Consider the following 26,973-nt stretch of genomic DNA (forward strand, 5'->3'; position numbering starts at 1 on the left):
AAATTTATTTACAAATACCCCTTGATTCAGTTTTTTTTTTAACCAATGTTGGAAAACAATGCCGTTGCCTTCATCATGAAAAAAGCCATAATATAGCATCCCTTTCAACTTTATAAATGCCACATTTTTATGCAACTTTTCACTCCTGCGCCTCCTCCACCACCAAGAAAATAACCCCACTATTATTATTATTAATATTCTATTATTATTATTATTATTATTATTATTATTATTATTATGTAATAATAGTACTCCAAACAAGTTTTTTGACCTAAATATAAAAATATTTCACATTGTTTGATTTTTGTTTCTTTTTGCTATTAGACTCTTCTTTCAATCCCTTTTTAAGAACGTTTTTCGTTCTGTGTTCAGTATTTATGTTGAGATTCGATTAATTTTGAATTCGCGTATTACATGATTCATATTTGAGGATTGCGCTCCCAATAGAACTTATTTTATTCACATAGATTCGAATTTAATTATGACATGTTTTAATTTTGTGTAGTTTGATTATAGTATTGTTATTCTATTATTTTTCCTTCCGAAACTGTTTCAATCTTGAGCTAAGGATCTATTGAAAACATGAGTCGCTCTAAGGCAGTAGCGGAGCCAGAATTTTCAATAAGGGATTCAAAATTTGAAAAAATAGACACACAAAGTTGCCGAAGGGGGTTCGACATCTACTATATATACCTAAAAAATTATTTTAACCGTGTATAAATAATATAATTTTCTTCTGAAGGGGGTTCGGATGAACCCCTAGCAGTAAGGTGGCTCTGCCACTGCTTTAAGGTAGAGGTTAGGTCAACATACACTATTCTTATCTTTTTTAGACCCAATTTTATGAGACAACACTGAATATATTATTATTATTATTATTATTATTATTATTATTATTATTGTTGTTGTTGTTGTTGTTGTTGTTGTTATTGTTATAAAAACTCAATTTTAAAATATCTAATCGAGAATAGAGGAATTTCAACCGTTCCATTCCATCTCATGAATTATTAGTTGCTTTCTCTTCTTTTTTTTTAAACATTCTTGCGCATGTGGAACCACTCACCACGTGAACCCCTTACATCAATTATGTTGTTTCCTATTCCTCCCTCTTCTTCCACTTCCCATATCACTATCAACCTAGAGAGTGATAGGTGGATTTATCGGTTATATACATTGACAGTATAGTAAAATTTTTATATGATCAGTATAATTTTATATAACTAATATAATTTAATTTGTTATAGTAAGTTATTTACATATCGTTTATACTAGCGGTTAAGGGTGGATGTTTTAGCATTTGGTCCTTTATGTTATTGGTAAACTTAATTTTTGTGATGATTGATTAAATATATTTAACTTTTAATTATTTGGAATGTGTATCTTAGATCCATTTGATTGTGAATATTGACAATTTTTGAGAGTTAGTAAATGTTTCTTTGTTTAATTATTCATGTGTTATGTTTAATTTGTATTGCTATTTCATATTTCAGGATAATATACGTGTATAATCTAAATATAATATATCTCTTACATAAAGGGATCAAAAGCATATATATTAAATTAATTAAAGATTAAATATGTTGAATTATCTATCACAAGGACCAAAATTAAATTTATCAACAATTGACCGCGCCAATCTCATCGAAAATCTTCAACGTTCAAACAAGTCGTACTATCTGAAGATGGTGAATTTTCTAGTGATGATCATTATAATTTAACATGTTATAAGTTATGACAAGTTATTTATCATTTATTCTAAGTTATCGATTAATGTTATTAAATTAAGTTATTTATAAATATTTTAAAAATAATCTAATTATGTAAATATTTTCTATACGCATATCAGTAGATTAAACTTAAACTTTTTGACAATAGATGCTCCTTCTAGGGACACAATCAACATCAAACAGTCCAAAATTGCAAAAAGTAAAATAGAATCATATCTTGGCATGGATTATGACTTATAATCTTGTCTGAAATCCTACACTTTTAGGTCCCATATTTTATTAATCAACACAAACAATTTTTTTTATGAAAAGTGATCACAGACAAATTTAACAATCTTGATTATTAAGGTTTGTCATAATTAATGTTTGTAACAATTAGTACTAGTAGTAATTAATTAGTAGGGTCTAGTTAGGTTGATTTGGTGGTGAATTGATAGGAGTGGGACACAAAAATAAACATGTCCAAAAATTTGTTTCTTCAAATTAAAGTTAAATATGTAACAATGTATCTTGTTTCAACCATTATGATGAATTTGTCTTGAAATAAAGGGGATGTACTAGGACTTTGTGGCCAAGCACATGACTAAAATCAATCATGTATAGTGTGTCTATTTATCTTTTGACCTTTCACATATTTTATTTATGATCGAAAAATTCATCTGAAGTCGGTTTGGATTAAAATGTGTTTGGAAGCCTCAAGCAAATGAGTGTTTTACAGATAGCCGACAATCACTAATAACTTGTCAATTTGATTCTTTGGAAAAACTCGATGAATTTGGGAGATCGCTTTAGGAGGGAATATGACTATGGATGAATATATTGGATAGTTGGTCGATCACAACCTAACTATACCTATCGTCTTTTCTTTTGGATCAATATCAGTAGTTCATCCAATGATAACTTCTTAGATTGAACCGGTCTATCCCTATGCCCAAAGCCTTTGAAACTCGAAGATTATGAGTTTGTAACCCTTCTCCACTTAAATATTGAACTTAGTTCACTTGGAGCACAGCTCAAACCTATGATCTAAGGTCATCTTTTGACCCTTTTTTATGAGTGTGGTATTTGAGCCATTTTTCGCACTCCTCAATTAATTTGTATCTTCCACAAGATACCTGCCACCTCACAGCAGCAACATGTACCAAGAAAATCTATCCATCAAGGCTACAACAGATGAGAAAAATCACCTATTTTCTCAGATGAAATTTGAACCTGAAACCTCATGATTCTCAACCACTTTATGGAGTGGCTAATAAACATTAGGTACTAAAAAGTCCCCACAAAGATAGTGAAATGTCCCACTCACCCTTTTTCTTCCTTCCTACATTGTACAACGAAAGAAAAGCAATACGGTACGTAAAGCATAGGTCACACGAAGAGAATCTATCGTTGCTCAAGTCCCCTTCTACATTGTACTACTACTACTAGATTGAGTTGATTTGGTGTGTTCTCAGAAAAAAAGAATGAAGTTTACTATGACTAAGGGATGAGTAAGAGTGAAAAATTGAAGGATAAATATAAATTTTGGATTAATGCACATATTATACTATACTATACTAGAAACAGTAAACAAGAAATTAGCAGTCCAAAAAATATTAAGGGTGTTACACAAGGTATACTCCTTTTTTTTTCTACTGGTATTTTTTTTCATTTTGAGCTTCAATTCGCGTTTACTTCTCAATCTTGATCTTCCTTAGGACGCGAGGAAGATGTTGATCCTGTTGCCATATTCACAGCTTCTCCGTGTGTAAATCGTTGTAGTTGTATCATACGCGCATAAATACCATCTGAGTAGTTTTTCAACAGATGAGAATGAGAACCTTGTTCTGCTACTTTCCCATCGTCTATGACCGCGATCACATGTGCATTTCTGATTGTAGATAGCCTATGTGCAACAACAATAGTGGTCTTACCAGCACAAGCGCGATCCAATGCTTCTTGTACACATCTTTCAGACTCTGCATCGAGTGCACTTGTTGCTTCATCTAGCAGCATTAGCTCTGCTTTCCTTAGGAAAGCACGAGCAATGGCGATTCTTTGCTTTTGTCCACCAGACAATTGAACTCCCCTTTCTCCAACGAATGTTTTGTATCCATCAGGCAATGCAGATATGAACTTGTGGGCGTTTGCCAAGGTTGCTGCTTCGGTTATCTCAGCCTCGGTTGCTGATTCATGTCCATACGCAATGTTTTCATAGATGGTGGTAGCAAAGAGGCAAGGTTCTTGTGGCACTACAGCAATGTGTCTTCTCAAGGATTTAAGGTTGTACTTACGAATATCCTTGCCATCGATGATGACACGTCCAGATGATGGCTCGTAGAACCGCTCTATAAGTGAAATGACTGAGCTCTTTCCACATCCACTTGGTCCAACAAGAGCAAGAGTCTTTCCAGCTCGAGCACGAAGATTCAAATCACGGAAAATTGACACGTCGGGTCTAGTGGGATATGAGAAGTCTACATGCTTAAATTCCACTTCACCACGAAGACGATCGGGGACAGCGGTGGCATCTGGATCATCTGGCTCAACTTCTGTTTTACGGTCAAGGAGTTCGAAAACAGAACGCATTGCTCTGCCACCCTTGATGAAGTCAGGGGCTAAGGTCAATGTTTCGGCTGCACCATTAGCAGAAACCATGAGCACCATGAAAACACGGATCGTCTTCGAGAAGTCAGAGATCCCGTGCTTGACAAGCCAGGAGGCATACCAAAGGCCAAGGGCATAGGAAGCATAAAGCAAAAATTGAGCAATCCCATAACCACTTCCCGCAATCTGTCCCTTCCAGAAGCAACGCCTAAGCGGAGTTTGGAGGCTGGAGTCGAAAAGATTGACTATTTTCGTCTCCGAATTAAAGGCAGCAACTGTTCTTACATTAGCTACAGCTTCTCCAGCAAGTTGAGTGGCTTTGGCATGAGCAGCTTCCAAGTCTCCTGAGAATCCCTTCATGAACATTTTCTGTTGGGACATACAAATAATTCAGCACACAAAGAACATATAATCTAAAATGGAAGTGTCTTAATGAATCTCCGTCCCAATTTATGTGAACGCGTTTGACTAGGAATGGAGTTTAAGAAATGAAATGAAGACTTGTAAAACTTGTAGTCTAAAATAAGTAATAGATATTTCTGTGCCTATATATCATCTCACTAAGGGTAGAATCAGAAGTTTAAAGTCAAATTGTCACTAAATATAAAAAGGAGTTATCCTTTTTTTTCGACTGACCAAAAAGGAGAGAATGTCACATAAATTGGGACGGAGGAGTATACAGAAACAGGAAGTGTCTTGATGAATTAGACATTGATCTTTTTTATTGATAAACCTGTTAACTGATAAATTAACATGTTGTGGGACTCAATTTGAGTTTCCATGAACTCACTCACCTGTAAAACTGTTGCTGCAACGACCACGGGGAAGACCCCAATGAGGACGAGGGCCAGACGCCACTGCAATACGAATCCTGCAGTGCACGCAACTAGCATGAGAGCTGAGTTCTGCATAATTACGGAGATTCTATCCCCGATGGCTGACCTAACATTGTTGGCATCCAGAGAGAGCCTAGCTGCAATTCTTGAACTATCGTTCTCTTCCTGATCGAACCACGCCATTTCCATTTTAAGCACTGCTGCCAGCATTTTCTCTCTCACCCGTTTTGTCAAATTCTCCCCCACTACATCCCAGTAGTAATGCTGTAGAGTGTTGAAAATGAGTGCAGCTGATGAAACTCCAATCAAAAGATAACAGTATTTCGCAATTTGTTCGCTCATGTAAGCATGATCCGGATTGTAGTACACGCTAAGAACAGCACTCAAGACGTATGCAAAGAAAGCACTAAGTGAACCACAGATGACAGAGCCTATAGAACCAATTAAAGCATAAGTCCACTCAGGAGAGTTCATTTTTGCAAGCCGGCCAAACGAACTAGCTTGGTCCTTGAATGCAAGCTTTTCATTTCGGTAATTAGAATATGCAGCATCAAGGGAGAGGCTGAAGTCCGAGGTAGAAAAGTCAGACAACCGGCGGGAGTATGGTGATCGACCGTAGGAAGAGTTTCTAGTGATGATTGGTGAGCTTACAGAGTTCCTTGCACTCGAGGGCCTGTGGAGAAAAAAGTTGAAGAGCATTAAGAAACAATCAGCTCTCGTATAAGCAACAGCTGCGAGTTTTATGATTCTCGTCTTTAGGATAAGGTGTCATTATTATTTGGATAACTATACCTTGCACTGCTCTTTCTGGCATTACTAAGAGCGGTTTCATGAGCTGCTTCTTGCATTTTGATGAGCTTGGCATACATACCATTCTCTCCTTTACTCATAAGCTCATCGTGGCTTCCAATCTCCGAGACACTGCCTTGTTGTAGTACCGCCACCAGGTCAGCCTTCCGGATAGTAGACAGCCGATGAGCAATCACAAGAGTTGTTCGTCCGATCATGAACCTGTCTAGAGCCTCCTGCACTAGTTTTTCCGATTCAGAATCTAAAGCACTAGTTGCCTCATCTAAAAGAAGGATGGCCGGGTTTTTAAGCATGGCCCTTGCTATAGCAATCCTCTGCTTCTGTCCACCGGATAATTGTAATCCTCTCTCCCCTACCTGCAATGTCCAAACACACATTTTCACATTCTATAGGTCTAACTTGAAACATGTACCCCATGATTTACTAAATAGTAATATACTTTTAAGAAAAACGATGAACGTTAATCACAGAAATAATGACTATGATTCATGCCACACCGTCCATCATAAGGCTCGAGAGAGGTAACGTACTCATCAAAATTAATTAATAGCTTACGCCATACATGTTGCAGCTCAAGTTTCATTTTACTCTCAGATTAACAAATAAAAGTTCGATATTTGACTACTAAGTAACATCTCATAGACAAATCAAGTAAAACTAATGATCACAGTCCAGTAACTATCTCCAGCTTTCATCAACTTGTCCCTTTGTTACACTTCCCATTCAATTATATTTTTTAATCTATCCAACGAAATGCACCCCCCCCCCCCCCCGCCCTCTTATATCTTGTGAGCACAATAAATTCCAACTAAGTATTTATTTGACTTTGTATGTATATCATGCTTATTATAATCCTACCGATAACCCTACATGTTTTTCCTCAAAAAAAATTTTAAAATTCTAATGCATTTATCTTCTAATGTCAACCCTCCAACTACTAACATTACAAACAAAGTCTTTTGTTCTCACATGAATAGATAAAATAAAATTTGTTCCTGCACATGCATTGTTGACTGAAAACCCCATGTTACCTATTTCTTAAATGAAATGACCAGTCCCCTACACACATTGACTTCATTAAAATAATGTTAGGTTTGTTTGTTGACCAAACAAAACAATTTAGATGAAGAAGAAAAAAAAGCATCTTTGTAAATAATTTACAGTAAAATGTACCTTCAAAGCTATAGATATTTGACCATTCAACACAACCAATGAATTTGGCTTTGCCTAAGGCTAAAGTCATCCTTTAGATTAAAAAAAAAACTTTGCCTTTGACTAAGGAAACCCTTTTGATACATGATAGTACATGTCTGTTGCTCGGACTCTCGAAAAATTTTGTCGTAGTCGTGTTAGATCCTTCAAAATGCACTACTTTTGGAGGATCTGATATGCATCCGACGACATTTTTGAAAAAGTCCAAGAAACTTAATAAGTTTGCATCAATCTTTGTAGTATCCCTAGTGGTCCCACTTGGACCAAGATAAATGCCAAACTAGATTTTAGTTATATTTATTTTAGAGCTTAGACACTCTCTACCATCAAACCTTATATCCAATCCATCTTCCATAAACTTAGTGGGACCAGCATGAGTGATATTATATGGTCACATATTAAATAGCATATGGAATGTACAAGAAATTTTTAACATTTAATGATACATCTGCTAAAATCTTTATTAATGCAGCATAATTGGTTGAATCTAAAGTAGCTATATGTCTATTTGGTAAATACTCCCTCAGTTTCAATTTGTTTGTCTTACTTTCATTTTAAGTCTGTTTCAAAGAGATAGTATCTTCCCTTTTTTGGCGACTATTTAATTCTAACTTCCCACATGGCATATTTAAAACCACAAAGATTAAAAGATATTTTGGTACATTTCAAGTATCTTTACTTTAAGACAACAAGATTCAAAAGTTTTACTTGCTTTCTTGAACTTCGTACCAAGTCAAAACTTGACAAACAAATTGTAATTTTTTTAGCTAGCTAACCTGAGTATCAAAACCATCAGGAAGTTTGATTACGAAAGAATGGGCATTGGCAACTCTAGCAGCTTCTTCGATCTCGATTTGTGTTGCATCTGGCCTTCCTAATAGTATGTTTTCTTTGATGCTTGTTGCGAAAAGTGCTGGTTCTTGGCTTACAAGGCCAATTTGCTGCCTTAGCCATTTCAATTTCAGTGTCTTTATGTCATTTCCATCAAGCATAAGTTGTCCTGCATAAAGACTAATTATTAGCTTGAGATGTTCATACATTAAATATGTTGCTCGGACTCTCCGAAATTGTTGTCGCGCCCATGTTGGATTCTCCAAAATGCCCTACTTTTGGAGTATCCGGCATGCATTTTGAAGAGTCCGAGCAACATAGCATGATAACTAAACATGTCTCCACATAAACACATGGACTTAATGAAATTCACTTTCAACTGCCAGACATTTCATTAAAGTTGCCCATCACATTGCTAATATTGAATTCAATAATGAAGTAGTAATTGTTGCAAAGTTGTGCTACCTGAGGTGGGATCATAAAATCTTTCGATAAGGGATACCACAGTGCTTTTCCCCGAACCACTGCTTCCGACTAAAGCGATGGTCTTTCCAGCAGGAACAACAAGGTTGAAATTGTTGAGAATCTTGATTTCAGGCCTTGAAGGATAAGAGAATTCGACATTCTTAAGCTCTAGCTGGCCACTAACAGTGTCTAACTCCAACCCCGTCTTGGCGTTTCTGTCGACGCTTGGCTTATGATCAATAATCCGGAAAATCTTGGCAGCTGCAACTCTAGCCTTTGCAAATGCAGTCATGCTAGGGGCAGATTGTCCCAATGCCCTGTCAAATGAAGGAGAAATATTAATGCAACTATAACTTCTTCTAATTAAAAACATCGACATATTTACGAACAAAGCTTAGTACTCACAATCCACCAATCATGACTGCAAACATTGTTGCTATGGCAAGTCCTCCATTGGTGAAATGATGTCTAACTAAATAGCCCCCATACCATAAAAGAAGAGCATAACAACAGAAAACAGTAAAATATGTAGCTCCAAGTCCTAATCCTTTTGAAAATCCACTCTTATATCCAATCTTTTGAGAAACTCTAAGTGCTGCTGTGTATGCTTGCAATGCTTTTGCCTCACCAACAAACGCCAATACCGTCCGAATTTGAACTACTGTCTGTAAATAAGCTTCACTTCAGCAAATCAAGTAGCAAAAAAACATCTTCATTTCACAAAATTTGTATAATTTTTTCTTACCTGTTCAACAATGTTCCCTGCCTTTGAAAGTGCTTCTTGACTTTGACTTGACAATTTGGCTGATGTCATAGTGTAGATAGCACCAATTACAGCAATAAGTGGAACTACAGCAAGAGTAACTAGAGCTAATTGCCATACTGCTGTAAATCCCACCACAAATCCAGACAAAAATGTAGCCATATAATGAATGAAATTGCCCAACTGCAATAAAACACAATACAAAAAGCTTATCAGATCTTTAAACTACACACCCTTTTTCCCAAAAAGAAAACAAAAAAGTTCATCTAGTATGTTCACCTTCTCACTAATGGCATCTTGGACCACTACAGCATCAGTGTTAATTGCAGAAACAACATCAGAAGTTCTAACTTCAGTATCAAAATATTGAATATCTTGGTTCAAAGCAGCCTCTAAGTATTTGATCCTCATCTTTGTTGTTTGTCTCTCACCAGTCCACATCCAGCATGATATCTCTGGCAAACCATTACCAAAATCCAATTCCACATCAACAAAGAATCCTCAAAACCAATTCTTGAAAGCAAAAAAGATTCAATTTTTATGAAGTTCCCAATTCTTGAAATCAAAAAAGATTCAATTTTTATGAAGTTCCTAATTCTTGAAATCAAAAAAGATTCAATTTTTATGAAATTTCCAGTTCTTGAAATAAAAAAAGATTCAATTTTTATGAAGTTCCTAATTCTTGAAATAAAAAAAGATTCAATTTTTATGAAGTTTTTTTCTTTACCTGCCCATGAAGATGCCCATATTGCAGCACCCACCACAAGAAAGTAAAATGCATACTGCATAACACAAAAAAAAAAAAACCAAAACATTATCAATAAACTAAATTTAACTATAGCATACTTTCACTTTCACTCAACTAGTGAAAATTTGATGTTTCTTTTTTTACCTTTAAAACTTCTTGAGTCATCTTATCAACATCATTAGCATAAGAGCCAAAAGAATTAACAAGATCAGCAAAGAATCTAAGAAACAAAGGCAAAGAACATCCATGGACAAAAGCACCAAGTGAACCAATTATCATTAGTACACAATCCAAACCATCAGCAAATCTAAAAAGTTCACCAAAACCAACTGCTGGTGGTGGACTACTTGGCTTCTCCACATCACCCCCTTCTTCTTTTTTAACCTCCATTCTTGTTTCTTGAAATTGATGACTATTTGTTGTTGTTGTTGTTGTTGTTGTGGGGCTGTTTGAATTTTTGTCTTCAGAGACAACAAGCTCAACACCTTGCATTTCAGACCATTTCCAATGTTCAATGGTTTTTATCTCCTCAGAATCTTGTGACATTGCTTTGCAAAATGAAAACTTACAAAACACACCCACACTATGTAGTTCTTTTTTTGCTTTTCCACCCCCATCCCACTCCAGCCCACCCCCACTCCACATACACTACTTTTTAAATAATTTTTCTTGTTTCTTACTCCAATTTTTTTTTTCTTTTTACTATTCCTAGTCATATTTTTCTACTTCACCATTGACTTTGATTTGGAAAAATTGATCTTCTTTTTTTTTTTTACTGTATGTACTTTTTTAGCATTGGAGTAAGGGGTTGGCTTCCTGGTTTTTTTTTACTATTTTAGTTACTAAAATAGGAAGGTTGGATATGATTGAATTACTCGGATGGTAAGTATTTTTCATTTTTAATTCAAAAGTTGAAAGTTTGAATTTTTATCGATTAAAAAATAATAGAAATGGTCAAAGATGTTATCGAACTATGCAAAATAACATAACTTTTACTCTGGTAAAAATTGAGTACCGATTTGAATCGTGAAAACAGTGAGTTATAAATAAAGTTTGAAAGGTTGAAATTTTGATGATTATATTATCTTTTACCCAATACTACTTGCATTAACGAAGATGGTCTATATCACACTTTTTTGCTTGCGATTTTCTTCAGATCGCGCATGAAACAGAATATTTTGTGCACCTTATTATGTTTTTAAATTAACTTTTTTTAGTATGATATATATACAAACACTCAAACTTCATCTTAATCCGTAAATGTAAGTAAGTATTTCAATTTTGAGAGTACATATTACATTAATTTAATCTCAACTGATATAGACAAACGTGACACATAAATTTCGAAGATATTTAACTAGATAATTATTTTGTAAAAAAAAATAAAAATTGACAGATGATGAGAGCAGCCTATAGAAAGAGAGAGTGTGTGTGAACTTAAGGATCCGACAAGAAATACTGTGTGTAAACTGAAGATTGGTATTTTTTGACCAGAAAAAACATATAGTTTCAAATTTGGCGGTGGTTAAAAAAAATTAAATTATAATTAAAATATTTTTATAAGAATTTTTTTTGTTTGTTTTTTCTGAACATTAATACTAATAATCTACTATCATTTTCACACATTAGAAATGCATATATATAGTTAATATTGGAGTACTATTTTTTGACTTTGAGGGAACTGTTTGATTTTTTTACTTTGTAGTGGTAATTAATATTGTAAAAATAAAATTATGTTTTTTTTCATTGATAGTACAATAACTTTTTTAAATATAATTAATTAGTTTTTAAATGTTGTAAATCAATAATTCAAATCACATTAAAAGATGAGGCATTTCTTGTGTGTGTAAATCAATTAACATTTTATATATATTATATCTAAATTCATAGTTATAAAAATACAATAAATTTATTTAAAAATTATCAGACTTAAATCTTAAATTAGTCTCTATCAATATATAAAACTGGTTTTTTTCATATTTATGGAATAATATTCCTTCTTTTATTTAGAGCTCTTCTTAATTAATGGTCAAAGCACCATTTTAGCCCATTTTTATTTGTTTCTATATATGGAGTAGTTTACCATAACGAGTATAGTAATATTGTATTACTTTCTCTGTTCACTTTTATTTATACTTTATAAATTTAAAAATAAAATAAAATTATTAAGTGTTTTAATACAATATCAATAGTAATTGATGTTTACTTTTATGTCTTGTTAAAAAATGATTAATAAAACCAAATTATTAATATGATGAATAAGTAAAAATAAAGATGAGTAATTGTTTGACTTTTTTTTTTTTTTTGAAGTCAATTCACTTGGCTGCTTTTCCCCAAAATGAAAAATAAATAAAAATCTTGGATAATGGAAATGTGTTATTATATGTACATGTTAGTATTAAATTCCCCCTAATTAGGGTCAAATTTAAATTACATAAGAATGCATATAACTTCTTTTTGTTTCCTGTAATTGTGCTATTTGGGAATTTTTTTCAAAAATATTTTAATTAATTTTATGAGATGAAAACAAATTATATAATATTTTATTTCTATTGAGATTTAAACATTAACTTCATAATTCTCGACCTACTTCGTTAATTGGCCATTTTAAAAAAAGTTTTTTCCACCTTAGTTGGTGAATAAAATTCCCCAAAGTTGAATACAACTAATGATTGTGTTACAGACATAAAAAAAAAAAAAGAAAAAAAAAAGAGTTGGATCTAATGAAATTTCCACTACATTTTTTGTCCAAATTCCTTCATCTTTAAGCTTTTTTTTTTTTTTTTTGTCAGATTAACACCACATACTTCCACCAATATCATTTTAGTACCTTCAAAAATAAATAAAAGTTAATAATGACTTTTAATTGGCTTAATATAAGATACCATTAGGTATATTTTTGCTAACACTTGTCAGAAAATCACCAAAAAATCTGCAGAATCCTATTTCTTTTCTTTTTTTCATACTTCAAGGAAAGCCAAAAATAAAATTTTTAAAAAATGACAGCAAATTTGTTGGATTCAAGAATTCTGATAACCAATAGTAGTATTGTACTGAAAATTAGTTAATAATTAAAAAAAAAATTAAATGGGATTTTATTACTCTCGAATTGAGTTTATGTGACATACTTTTCTTTTAACAGACAAACTTCCTTATAATGACGTTATTGTGGTTGATATTGAGAAGTGTTGTTACAAAAATCATATAATATAACATAAGATGAAACCAATTTTAAAAAATTTCGAATTGTTATAAAAAATGATCGTCATAGAAAGGTCAGACTAGGTACATAAGAATCACTAACGACATCGTTTGTCTGTTGAAGTATACCTTTTGTACAAAAGGAAATTATTCCAAATATAGTACCGTTAAACTTCTCTATAACGAAGTCATTTGTCCAAATACTTCCGGCAGCTATTGTCACGTTGTTACAAATAACATATCATAGAACATAATGTAAAATCGATTTCAAAGAAAATCAAGTTATAGTGATATGTTATTATAGAAAATAATTATTAATGAGAGATTTAAAAATAATTAATCTTATACTTTCTATTTCACCTTTGATGAGAAGGTTTTATAATTATACATAATGTTTATTGCCACAAGATTCTAAATCTTTAGATACATAAATATCATCACATCTTAAATCCATGAATTTTAGAAGTTTAATTTCTTTTTTAAACCTGAGTTATTTCAGATATTACATTTTTTTTAGGGCCTGTTTGGAAGGACACCCTGGTAATTGGATTTGGTGTAATTGGTGTAATTACACTGTTTTGTCCTGTTTGGAAGGACAGGTAATTACTTGGTCAGCAGGTAATTGGTGTAATTGGCAGGGGGTAATTACACTCTACAATTCACAGGCAGAGGCTGTGAATTGCTGGTAATTACATGGTGTAATTACCACCTGATTACTTTTTCTTTTCTTTTTTAATTTCTATTTTATTTTTATTTTTTTGTTGTAATTTTTTTTACTTCTATTATTTTAATTGTTTTTCTTAATTATTATTCTAAAAAATTGTAAAAGTCTATTTTTTATTTTATATTATATTATTTCATTTTATTCTTGTTCTCAACCTTACTTTACGTGATTCTATGCAATTTTCTCGTATTATCAATTTCTTTATGCCATATTTATTTTTTCATTAGCATAATTTTATTAGTACTCTAATTTTTAAATTAAAATAGAATTTATTGTTAAGTAAGGTTATAGAGTTACGTTTTCTTTATTATGAAGAAATAAAAATAAATCATATTTATTGCTATGTTGAAATTTGTTATAAGAGTATTATGTTAAATTTTTTGTTTTGAATTTATTACTTATGTTATATTTTCAGTTTCATTTGTTTTAGTAATATTGAATTTACATTACACGTCATTTTTTAATTAGACTTGATAGATTATATTTTTGTCAAACATTTAATAATTTATGATATTTTATTTATATATTACTATTCTTTTTATCAAACATGCATTTCACAATGTTCGTAGAAACTTCATACTTTTAGTTGTAACGATCAATTCAATTGAAATATATTAATTTGAAAAAATATAAATCAATTATTTTTTCATAAGATTAGTTACAGTAAATATGTTTATTAATTAATATATTTTCAAAAAAGAATATATATCTTAAATATTTAATTTAATGTCATTTATAAAATTTCTTATTTGTCTAGTATAAATTTAAAATGATTAATTTTTATTTTTAAAATTTATTATAATTTTATGTTTGCAATTGTGCATCCAAATAGAACATGTGCAATTACACTGTGGCATCCAAACAGGACATATGTAATTACATCGTAATTACACTGTGACAATCAAACATGTCAGTGTAATTACTAGACTGTGTAATTACTAGGCTGGTAATTACTACCCTAGTAATTACACCAATTCCAATTACCTGGTGGCTTTCCAAACAGACCCTTAATGTCCAAACACGTATTTAAAAAATTTAAAGTACAATAGTAAGGTCTTCTTGGAATATTTTTCTTATTTGTTTAGAGAAAGAAAGTCAGTAACTCAGCTTTATTTTTATTTATTTATTTTTTAGCTAAAAACATGAGTAAAGTAAACTGTGTATCTGACTTGTACTGCAAATTCTTTCAGGTTTGTAGCTTTGCTTATGTCAGTTTATTATTGTTTTTTTAATTAAAAAATATTGAAAGAAAAAAAATAGGAATATAAATTTTAATGAGTTCAGTATTTTTGCAGGCTTTAATTTTCTTTACTTTCTGCAAGTCCCTTCACAACAAAGGCTTCTTTTGTCTGTTAATTTTCCCTTTTGACCATTATGTTGTTTTACCAAAAGCCCCTCTTTCTTCTTAATATCGAAATTTGAGTCGAAAGTCTTTCGAAAATAGTATTTCTATCTTTATGAGGTAGAAATAAGGCAGTGTATATGTTTTATTGTTTTTAGATTCCGCCAATAAATTTTTACTAGATATGTTATTATTATACTCATGGTAGAAATATAAAAACTAATTGGAGAAAAAAGCTTAGCAAATGTTACATTATGTTAATTTTGAGTTCGAGTTATGATAATTTACAGCCAAAATGAAACTTTCCGTCAATATTTAGATTAGTCAGACCCCAAAATGATTACTAAGCCAAAGTAATGTAAGGTGTTCCCAATTCATTAGTCGGTTTTTTTTTGTTAAAGCGGAATTCAAATTGATTTAGTCTATTTAGATTTGTTTATCAGTTAAGATCAATTTTTTACTGAATATTTTTGTGCATGTGTATGTTTTATGTGTGCATATTTTTGTACACACATTTTCTAATTGAATCTTTGAAGCGAAGTTTTAGATAGCAACAATAAAATTTTCGTTATGTGATCAATAGTTCATAACTTTAAACCGTAAAAGTAATAATACTTGTATTATAATAAACTGTCTACATTACATTTCTTATAATACAATCGTTTACCTGATTCTGTTCATGTAGAATTTTATCATATATGTTACTTGACCAATAATAAGAATATTAATTTCGATGGGACCTCGATTCAAGTAAACATATCAAAAATAGTAAGAAAATGTATATCAATAAATAAGTTTAAGTAAAAAAAAACAGAGAACTCACAAGTTGTTCATTTTCTCTGGCTAGTTAAAAATAAAAAGAAAAAAAAATCTAATGTTTCTGACTAATTATTTTAGGCGAAAAAATAATGTGTTCTTTAGCATTAATGATAACTGACAAAGTGTTAAACATAGTTATTAGTACATATCACTATCCTATTGTTTTTTTTTAAAACTTTTTCATGTTCGAAGCTAAATTCAAATCGCAAATTACAGGACTCTTTCAATAAGATATTTTTTCTATCAGAGTTCGAATTCAAAAATCTATAACTAAAGATGAAATAATTTTATCACTGTACTATAACTCATGTTGATACCTGACTTAACATTCTCATTTTATATTTGAAAATGTTAACAATGTGATCTGTGGTAAAAGAAAAAAAAAGTGTGACGTTTGAACAACGTAAGAAAGATTCATCAATTAGAATAATTTTCATGTATTTATATACATGTCTATATTCTTTAAGAAATTTACTTTTTTATATTTTCACATTTTTTAATAAAATTTTTAGTTTCGTTATAAATCTTTATCCTCATAATATAAGAAACTGATGATAAAGATGCACACATACATATCATTCTCGTTAGACCTCACTTACTAATCAAATTACATTTACTATATGCTAATTGTTGTAAGTTCTCTATTTTTATGATTTACACGCTATGTATTTCGTATGAACTTATGTGTATTAAGTAGATGGAATTTAATTGGCACATGAGTACAACAGCAAGTACTTACTACAAAATTTGAAATTTTATCATTCGTCTAGTTGTTCATTATTGACTTGACATATTTTTTAAGAAATAATAAATAAATATATTATATTAATTTTTTTTACCATTTATAGCAATAACATTTTATTTCACTTGATCACCTTTAATACATTTATAATACAGTTTTAATACATATTACAAAGAACAATTCATTATTTACATATAATACAATTTTTATTGATGAATAATACATTTATCACACAGTTTATACACTTATAATACAATGTGTCAATTTCTTACCAAACAAACATAATATGTTTAAAAAACAGTTATAATTCATATATACTGCATACATAATTTACTTTTAATACAGATTGCAGACTTAATATAGTATTGTTATGTATTGCTATAAATGGTAATAAATAAAAAAAATATCGCTAGAATCAGTAATTATTTATTAAAAGGTACTTATCCAAATAATTTTTCCATAAATAATTGAGGTAATATTACTATATTATTCTTTGAAAGCAAGGGTAAAATAGATACAACAAGTAAATTATCTCTTGATTTTTTAAATTAGATAAATATTATTGGATAACTATTTTTAATATAATGGACAATTATTGTTGAACGGAAGAAATATATATATATATATAACAACTGAAGTTAAAGAAAATGGGAAACACAGTTATTTTTGCAGAGAAAGTATTTACTGACTTCACTCTTTTTTGGAACTTACAAGGACATATACATTTAATTTTTATTTTAATGGTTCAATTAATGAACTTGGTCTATTTAAAGTACTCAAAAAAATCACCTTTTTTTTTTTGGTTTGGGGGTTGCTGGGGGGGGGGGGGGGGGGGGGGGGGGCATGATATTATTTTATTTTTGTCCTAAAAGAGTGACATCGCTCCTTTGGAATAAAGTCTGAAACCTAAATGAACGATAAAAAGAATTTGATTAAAATAACGTGTAAAACAAAGTTAGCATTTTTGACATATAGCTAATGCACTAATTTATTGCACTATTTAACAATTGATGTGATTATTATTACTATATATTAATATGAATTCAAAGCTATTTACATTTATGATGAAATGTTTGTTTCTTTGTGATGCATAAATGAACAATGTTTCAAAGAAATTCGGTGTGGAATTAAATCTTACTAGATTTTAACACAAATATTGAATGTTGAGTGAAAAATTAAAAAAAAAAAAACTATATTGTCACATCAGACCAAACGACCATAAGAAATCAAAATATAATTGGGAACATACTTTAGATTCAAACTAAACTTTGGACTAAAGCAAACTATGTATAAATAAAAGAACACTAAAAGAGAAAAAAACAATGATAATGAATTAGAAAGAAAAAAAGACCAAGATATGACCACAAAACAAAAATAAAATAAAAAATGATTTAAAACTAAAATAAAACAATAAACTATTAAGAAAAGAGGGGCTCAATCATAGAGATATGGCCGTTATGTATAATAGGGATTTGCTATCTCCTAGATCCTAATTTGTGTAACACGTTTCGAATTATTTATATTTAATCATAAATTTTTTATATATCTTTTAAATATTTTAAATTGTCAATTATTATGACTTGTAGTATATTTTTTTTACGTAGTTTTCGAATATATGAATTTTGTTTCAAAAAATTTTAAAATATTTTGTTTCAATTTTTTTTAAAATTTTATACTCAAATTCACGATTAAAATTAATTATGTCTCTTAAAAAATAAAAAGTACCACATAAATTAAGAGATAGTGAGTATTTTTTAATTGATCAATCAAATAGAAAAGTCCAATCAATAAGTTCGTTGAATTTTGGTGTAAATCCCATAAGTAGTCGGTGGTCTATTTTTTTTTATATATACTTTATAGTCTCTTTTAAAAAAACAAAACTTTTTTTGAAAAATATTTTTTTTAAGTCGTAGGTCTATTTTTTAATTTTTATACTTTATAGTCTTTTTTTTAAAAAAATAATATTTTTTTAGTTGAAGATCTATTTCGTAAATAATTTCTCTATCTTTAAAAATACAAGGATAAGTTTGTGTATCTCTCATCCCTTTCATATTCAACTTGAAAGAATATACTGAATATATTATTATTGTTTTTAATTGGTGGTCTAATTCCAATAAAGAAATATATATTTCTACTAAGAGTAAAAATAAAAGCGTATATAAATTAAGAAATTCAATTAAAATACTACTGATTGGTTGTGTTTTAATTAATCAGCTTAATTTGGGGAAGATAGAGATAAGTCAAAAAGGGACAACCCTAATTCACTCTCTTTCTTCATAATTAGTTAGCCTTATTAAAAGGGATGTCCAATATTTAAATAAATTCATCTCACTAATTCCAAGGTAAAGGTCAAATTAATTAAATGAGTTTAAGTTTTACTTATTGAATATGTATAGAATTTTTACATTATCTCATTAAATTGACATAAAAACATGTAAACTCTTCGTAACAAGTTTGACTCCTTCTTCCTAAATCAAAGGGCCAGAGTTCGAGCTTAAGTATGAAGTCGTTTTTGTTAGAAAACATTTTATCTCCAATAAAAAAATATTCTAGTGTAAATTCGAATTAGTCTGATCTTTATAAGATGTTGTACATCATAACAGAAATCAAAAGAAAATCATATAGTATAGTAACATGCAAATTAAATAGCATAATAACCTGTTATATAGTTGATTAAATTGAACGGATGTTATAACAATTTTTTACATTATCAATATATATAACTTAAATTTTAATTAAATTTTAAAATATGAGTTAATTTAAGATTAAGATATGAACAAGAAGCACTCAAATGGCCACTCAAATACTTGTTGAAAAAGTGATGCATGTGATGCTTATTATGCCACCCTATTGTCTTGCTTGTGGGTAAGTGTGCTTAATTCAGACCTAATCAAGAAAAATATATAGTTAAATAAGCTTAAAGTTTTAATAAAAAAAAATTTAAAAAAAGTTGTAATGATTCTAGGCATTGTTTTTATCTAGGGATTGATCTCTTTAATAATTTCATCTCATATGTTAGGGTCCACTTAATTTGAGATACATATTTCATCTAACTATATGTGTTTCCATTTTATTATTACATTTATTTATTTTGGTAATTGTATCAATTGTTAGTTTTACAGTTCTAGTTTTTTTTTTAAACGTGGTTCTTCACTATTGTAGTATTTTTTTTTTTTTCATATTTGACATTGGTTAAAAATTACTATTGTCTTATTCAAAATATTTGGCGGCTATTTCTATATATATTTTGATTAAATTACTGAAAAAAGAAAAATATTTAATGGTTATCTCTTTAACCACCCTATTAGGGGTGGGGCGGCTCTCTCTGAGAATACCTTAAATAGGTATTTGGACCAGGTCGAGCGGAATGGCACGCAGCAGAGCGTGCCCTATTTTAGGGTGCTTCGTGCTATGAGTTTTCCTAGTGAGCAGGTTGGGTGGGAATGAAGTGAAAAGATCATGTTTTGTTACATTTTTCATTATTTCGTGGTGGGAAAAAACTCTGTTTCTAGCAATAATGTAATATATTATACTATATTTTTCTTCAACTGAGGGTACGTGTTTCGACATTATCCTAACAAGTCACAAAGTAAGGATAAGATACCCGTAAACATTACCTTCTTAAAATTACACTGAATATGACATCATTGCTATTGTCTAGCTATATGTGTCTTTTTATGCATTTCTAAGATTTTGAAAAAAGAAATAAAAATTCTAGTTCATTAAGAAATTTGTTAATCAATCAACTGGTAGATGACCTCCTATATTCTATTTGAAATTTAAATATAATAATCTTTTAATAAGAGATTTAAGTGTTCGAATACAGGAATCTTTAGCAGTTTATTGATCTAAAATAAATTATTTAGAGAAAATAACACTCTAATAAAATTAAAGAATAAGAAGAAAAGAGAATGTAGAGGCTTGGAACTAATTATTATTTATTGTCAAAGAAAATCGATATTCAAATCATTAAGTCATGTATATGTCATCAACCTAGGTTATCGTGGACGATTGAGATCTCTTTACTCTTAATCAGTTAAAAAGTCTTGAGTTTGAGCTCGTAAGAACGAAAAAATATTGTTAGAAGTGCCGTTCCAACAAAAAAAAAGCATATAATACAAAGTTTCAGATATAATCAATATCAATATGACTATTGAACATTGAGTGAGACATTAAAAAAAACCACTTATATGTCAAATTTAAGTTTAACCAATAAATCACTCAATAAATTAAAGTGACGTTTTCTTTAACATTGATTAAATTAATCGGACACCATCTATTAGACATTATTTGAGAATTGAGTAATATTTAAAAGAATTATTTCTTTCATTTTTAGTTGAAAATAATTGTCAATTTAGTATTAGATTTTTAATATGATAATTATTTTAAGATTTTTTTTGTTATTTCACGTTTTTTTTTTTGGTTAAAAGGAGCAAGATTGGCATATTCTATGCATCATTGTTATTCGAGTAACTAAATTCACAAGTTTTGTCATGAGATTAGTAAACTATTAAACATTGATATTACCAAACTAAATAACGAATTAGGGGCCGTTTGGTAACAAGTTTGGAAATAAATTAGGTGATACTATGTCTGATAGTTGAAATTGATTTGGTGTAGCACTCGATGCAATTAAGTATTTAATCAGCGGTCATGTTTGATATACTTAGTTACAAGTTGGGATAGTAGTACTTTTTGTCCTTCAATTATTGATAAATTTTGATTTTATTATTGTCCACGATGGGGTTGGGTAATGGTTAAGGGATGGAGTAGGATAAGAAAAAAACTAATTTTTTTAAAAGTTATTTTCTTCTTTAATTGCTAAATTTTAACATTTAATTATTTAAATATTTTTTTACTATATATATATATATGTACGTCATATCAACAGAAAGTTTTACGTAACAAATGGATTTTTTTAAATGGCGAAACAATTAACAATCTTGATAAATTTGTGGATGTTTACATGCAGATGGATCAAAAGTTGAAGTTTCAATTAATTGATGGTCTAATGTATTAAGTAGAGGTTCAGTATTAAAAATCATTATTTACAATAATCGAGGGGCCAAAGTTGCTATTAATCTTTACTAGTTTGATTAGATTTGAAATTTAAGGGAAAAAATTGAATCTTTTGTAGTCTTAAATTAAAAGTGTGTATATGAAATTTTTGAAATTAAAGAGTTACTAAATATAAAAAATATTTTTTTTTCAAATAGACCAAAAAACAAAAGTAAAACACATAAATTAAAATAAATCAAGTAATAAAAGATAATTTGAAAAATTAGCTAGTAATTGTACCATGTAAATTACTAACAATTCTCGTTCTCTCTCAATTAAATCTAATTTCATATCGATCAAGTAATTATTTAGCTGAAAAAATAATTATAAAATCATGTAATTTTTCCCAAATAATAGTAATAAGAGAGGCTAATTTTAAAAATATTATAGGTTTTCACATCCTTCAAAATAGATTCACATTATTTTGTTGTGCAATTAAGGTACATACTTGCAATTGGGGACTACTTCTAAATAAATACTTAATAATCTTTTTTTGTCTCTATGACCAATTAGTCAAATCTATAAATTGTTGCCATTTTGGGAGCACCCCTTAATTTATATTATTTTATTCTATAATAGATATTATTTTTACTAATTTAATAACTTTATCTTGTCATTTACTTTGTTCCCCAATTAGCACCAATCCTATCAAATTAGTGCAAAAAAACATAAATATTTCCTAATATAGTAGCTAATAGGGTTCTATAGGGGCTATACAATAATCCTAATTATTTGAATTGCATTATTTATAGGTGGTAGTAAATCTTTTAATAAGGGTGCCTTTTACCAAGACCTTTTTTTATATATATAGAATAAGTTGTTTAATTTTATGATATTATATTTAATAATTTTTGTTTTTTTTTAAAAAAAAAATTATTGTGGTATATTTGACAACAAGAAATGGCTTAGGTGAGCATGATGTAATTTGATGCTAGGAGCACTTGAAAGTGGCAAATCTTTTTATGAAGATTTGAATGAAAAGGAAAATACCATGAATAGGTTAATTTAATTCCCTATTGATAGTTAGGCAACATCAAATAATTAAATGGTCCTCTACCCCCCACCCCCAAAAAAAAAATTAAGATAAAAAAAAGGTAAAAAGGGCAAAAGTAAACCTAAAAAGTTTTTTTATGTGCCTATAACAAAGTTTCTTAACCATCCCATGAATCACCACTCTTTATCCTTAATATGTAGATTGTCTTTTGTTTGAAAACGTTTTATCATTTAATATAAATATCAAACGTTGAATAATAAATAAAAAAACACAAGAATATAATGGACCATTTTTTTACTTTCAATCATTCGAATATTAGTCCTATTAATGTGAATATGTGCCTTTCAAAAAGGTTCTCAAACTTTAAAAATTATAACTCGAGACTTCCAATTAAAGATCTTCCTTTAGATGATTATGACAAACATCTCCACTTTCAATTTTCTACAATTGGTTTTGATGTTTTTTTTATTTTTGAGATAAAAGATCTTTGTTTTCTTTTTTGAACATGGGGAAGGTGGCAAATAATATTAGGAACAATCAAGAATATCAATATAATTTTTTTCCTAAGGAAGATTGGCCAACTTAGAATCTTACCTTATATAATATAACTACTACTATAACCTTTTAGATACTTCTAGAATGAGACATTTCATATTTTTTTTCATCCGATGTTTAATATCTGTTTTGAACTTCATATAAAAAAATCTTATTTTGAAGGTAAAATGCTACTTATGGTCTATAATTCTTTTTTTATATATAACCTCTATTTATTTATTTTTCATTCAAAAATTTAAAGGTTGCAACAAATTATACAATATATGAAAATTTGATACCATAAGGCCCACCAACTTGTCAATAATGGAAAATGTGCATCTATATATTGGATGCACCACTAATTGTTTAATACAATTATTTGTAAAACCAACTCATTTTACATAAAAGCATATGCTATATATTTTTTTGCTTTGATCCACAATATATTCCATATATTAAGAATATCAAATTTTCTTTTATAATAGCACTATCTTTAGCTCAAACTTAAAAAGTGGAAAATAACAGATATAATCCAGTTCAACAATTACAGCATCACTGTCAATAATAAAATAAAACAGTACCAATTATTATAACATAAATTATAAAATTAGTACTGATTATTAGATTAGTGGATTCTAGGGTTGATTCTTGAGTTGTTAAAGTGAGAATCCCATAAAGAAGAATCAGATAAAAGGTCTTGCAGAATTTTAATATATATATTTTTCGCTCTCAATTTATGTGACACATTTATTTTTAGTCTTTTTAGAAAAAAAAAAATCACATTTCTCTATACTTAAAATAATTAACTTTATTTTTTTATTTTTCCCTTAATCGGGTAATTTATAATGACATAAGTGTCTAAGACTTATTCTAAATTATAAGTTTAATTTTATTTCTTTTCATTCTTAAATTTTGTGTTAAGCCAAACATGAAACAATATCCAAGTTTTCGAGTTCTAAACTAGTTATCGAACTCATAATTCATTTTAATTACTAGGTTAACGGTTTAATATTATATTTAATGATTTTTCTAATATAAATGTCCGGTCTAAGCAAAAAGTATTGGGTTCATCCGAACTCGTACGTAGTTAGTGTAGTTTAGTCCCTAGTCAAATAATGTCACATAAATTAAGACGGGGAGAATCTTAGTTATGCATAAATTAAGCATCCTTAACGGTAGCAAACTTGCATTATGAAACTAATCCTTTAAAATAAGTGGCATTTGTACTCTTTAATTGGTGGTTTCCAGAAAATCTTAAGCATGCTTTTCTTAATTAAATCTTGTTAATATTAATTAATCACTAGAGCACATGCTTGGGCATCTTCTCTACAAGTAATGCAACTCTTTCTAACCACTTCCATTTTTTCAACATAATCTAATGGATATATAAAAATGACATCTAACCAAAAAAAAAAAAATTAAAAAAAAAAATAAAAAATTGGAGAGTTATAATTATGTAAAGCTAGTTAGATCATCTGTAACCCCAAACAAATCTTGGATTAAAAAAAAAGAAGGACATCCAATAATTGTTATTGATGAAAATGTAGAAGTTAAAATTAATTAACCTTAAAATGAAAGGTAAAAAACAAGAAAATTGTTTCAAACTGCACAAATTAAGGGGACAAGGCTTTTGAAGTAAATATATGTTTTTTTAATTTGATTTTATCCTTTCTAATTCTACTGGCTCGACTATTCTAAATTTTCGCTAAGTAAACCTACTAAGGTAGATAATTAAAGTGCTTTTTACATTACTCGAAGAAACACAATAGTTAGGTGAAATTTCAACTTAGTCGATCCAATACAAGTTAAAATTTGATCAACAAGAATTGTAATGAATGAATATGATTCCTCTATTCTTAAATAGAGATTTCAATTTCGACTCAGGCGAATAGAAAGATCCAAATAAAGAATACATTTTCCTTTAATAGGCTCCACGAGGCACAAATTCAAAATAGTCAAGATCCTAATATAGATATCAGACACCACCTAAGAAACCTACAAATATTTAAAATAGGGACAAAATAATGTGAAATCAAGAATAGAGCAACCTTAATCCCAAAAGGACTTTGTGGGTGGGAACCCTATACTCCAATCCAATAATTAATATTTATTAGAGTAATATGAATGGACCATATTATAAGTTTTATGAATATTGTTGACCTTTAAGGCAAATGCCAAAAAGGTTTTTGTCATGTGTATAGAGTCGTAATAATGAATGATGAGTGATGAATTATTACAATCTCTAAAAAAAATATTCTTAGTGGAAGAGTTGGTATCCATGTGTGCATGTTAGTGATCATATAATTTTCTTATTTTTTTCAAAAAAAAAAAAAGTTTCATATATAACTCTATATCTATATTTATGTTTTTATCACATATATTTAATTTGTGACCACTTTATTTATCCTTTTTGCATCATCCAAGATGAAGAATATGGGCCATGCCCTTTTTGTCCCTTTTCATTGTTGATCATTTTAAAAATATTTATTACAATCTTTCAATATTTCCTTGTTTATTTGAGATATAATAGAATTTTTAATTCCTCGATTATTGATAAATTTTGATTTTTATCTTTATAATATTTCATTATACACATTTAACTTTTAATTAACTGTAATGATGATTTTTAGTCATTTTACGTAGATTTGAATTATTTTTAAAATTATATTACTGTTAAATATGAAATAACTGCAAAAGTCTATCATAACACACGATAATTAAGTAGTGGAACTAATTCTTATGAAAAATTATGAACATTCATAGGCAAAAGTGTAATTTTTGTTTGTACATTTCAATTAATGTAGGTTAAATGTGCTTAGACGGATATCATAGGGATTAAAATAAGATTTTGTCAATAATTGAGGGACCAAATATACTATTAACATTTAACCCTTTTAACTATTTATAGTAACTTTTTTATTTTTTTAATTATTAGTATTCCTTTATTTATTGTTTTTTTAAGTAACACCCTTTTTTATTTCAAATATTGAAGATTATATATTGTCTATTTTGCTTTTTTGTCAAAGTATCACCATCAACTCAATTTTGATTGTACAGACGAAGTTGTAGTCTTTTTTATCTCTAAAATTTAGGCCCCCCACTTTGCATATTGTTCTATCAAAGACTCTATGTTTCAAAAACAAACACCTAGAGAGAAAAAAAAAATATATTGTGAAAAAAAAATTAGAAATCTTCTTTCTTTTTTTTCACACTAAAACTCTTTTTGGGTTTCAAAAAATTACCTTAAATCTCCAAAAAAAATTAATAGAAAATTATCAAGATGTATCTTGAATCTTTTAATACAAAAAGCTGGAATTAACTATGAACTTTGTTGTTAATCTCTTGTTAAATCGTTTATAGCTAATATAACAACGAATTTTGATGTTTGGCTATTAAATTTGTTGGTAGCTAAATAAAATTCTGTGGTATTAGTTTTTTCTCAAAAAATATCTCCCACCCCCATTGTCTCAAAAATAATTCAAGATTTTAGGTGTTTGTTTGTCACGACCCAGACCATCGTGATTGGTACCTACACTAACCCTCCGGTGGGAGAACCATTACTACAACCCAAACTAAGAACT

General features: G+C 29.3%; 3 protein-coding genes across 5 annotated transcripts in view; 1 reads left to right on the plus strand and 2 right to left on the minus strand.

Moving 5' to 3' along the window:
• Nucleotides 1-26,973, plus strand: part of LOC125870200 (uncharacterized) — a 390,460-nt gene that overhangs the window by 224,502 nt on the left and 138,985 nt on the right. The gene's annotated exons all lie outside the window — the stretch shown is intronic.
• Nucleotides 1-26,973, minus strand: part of LOC125870188 (heavy metal-associated isoprenylated plant protein 3-like) — a 210,645-nt gene that overhangs the window by 37,898 nt on the left and 145,774 nt on the right. The window lies entirely within an intron of this gene.
• On the minus strand, nucleotides 3,232-10,572 carry LOC125870174 (ABC transporter B family member 1). The gene is made up of 10 exons (XM_049550523.1): nucleotides 10,123-10,572; nucleotides 9,958-10,012; nucleotides 9,510-9,685; nucleotides 9,213-9,413; nucleotides 8,873-9,132; nucleotides 8,468-8,784; nucleotides 7,948-8,171; nucleotides 5,942-6,315; nucleotides 5,108-5,822; nucleotides 3,232-4,682 (listed from the first exon to the last, which is right to left on the minus strand). The coding sequence occupies exons 1-10, from the start codon at nucleotides 10,522-10,524 to the stop codon at nucleotides 3,405-3,407; spliced, it is 4,002 nt and encodes a 1,333-aa protein (XP_049406480.1). The 5' UTR covers nucleotides 10,525-10,572; the 3' UTR covers nucleotides 3,232-3,404.

The sequence above is a fragment of the Solanum stenotomum genome, chromosome 7, assembly GCF_019186545.1.
Source record: "Solanum stenotomum isolate F172 chromosome 7, ASM1918654v1, whole genome shotgun sequence".
NCBI lineage: Eukaryota > Viridiplantae > Streptophyta > Magnoliopsida > Solanales > Solanaceae > Solanum > Solanum stenotomum.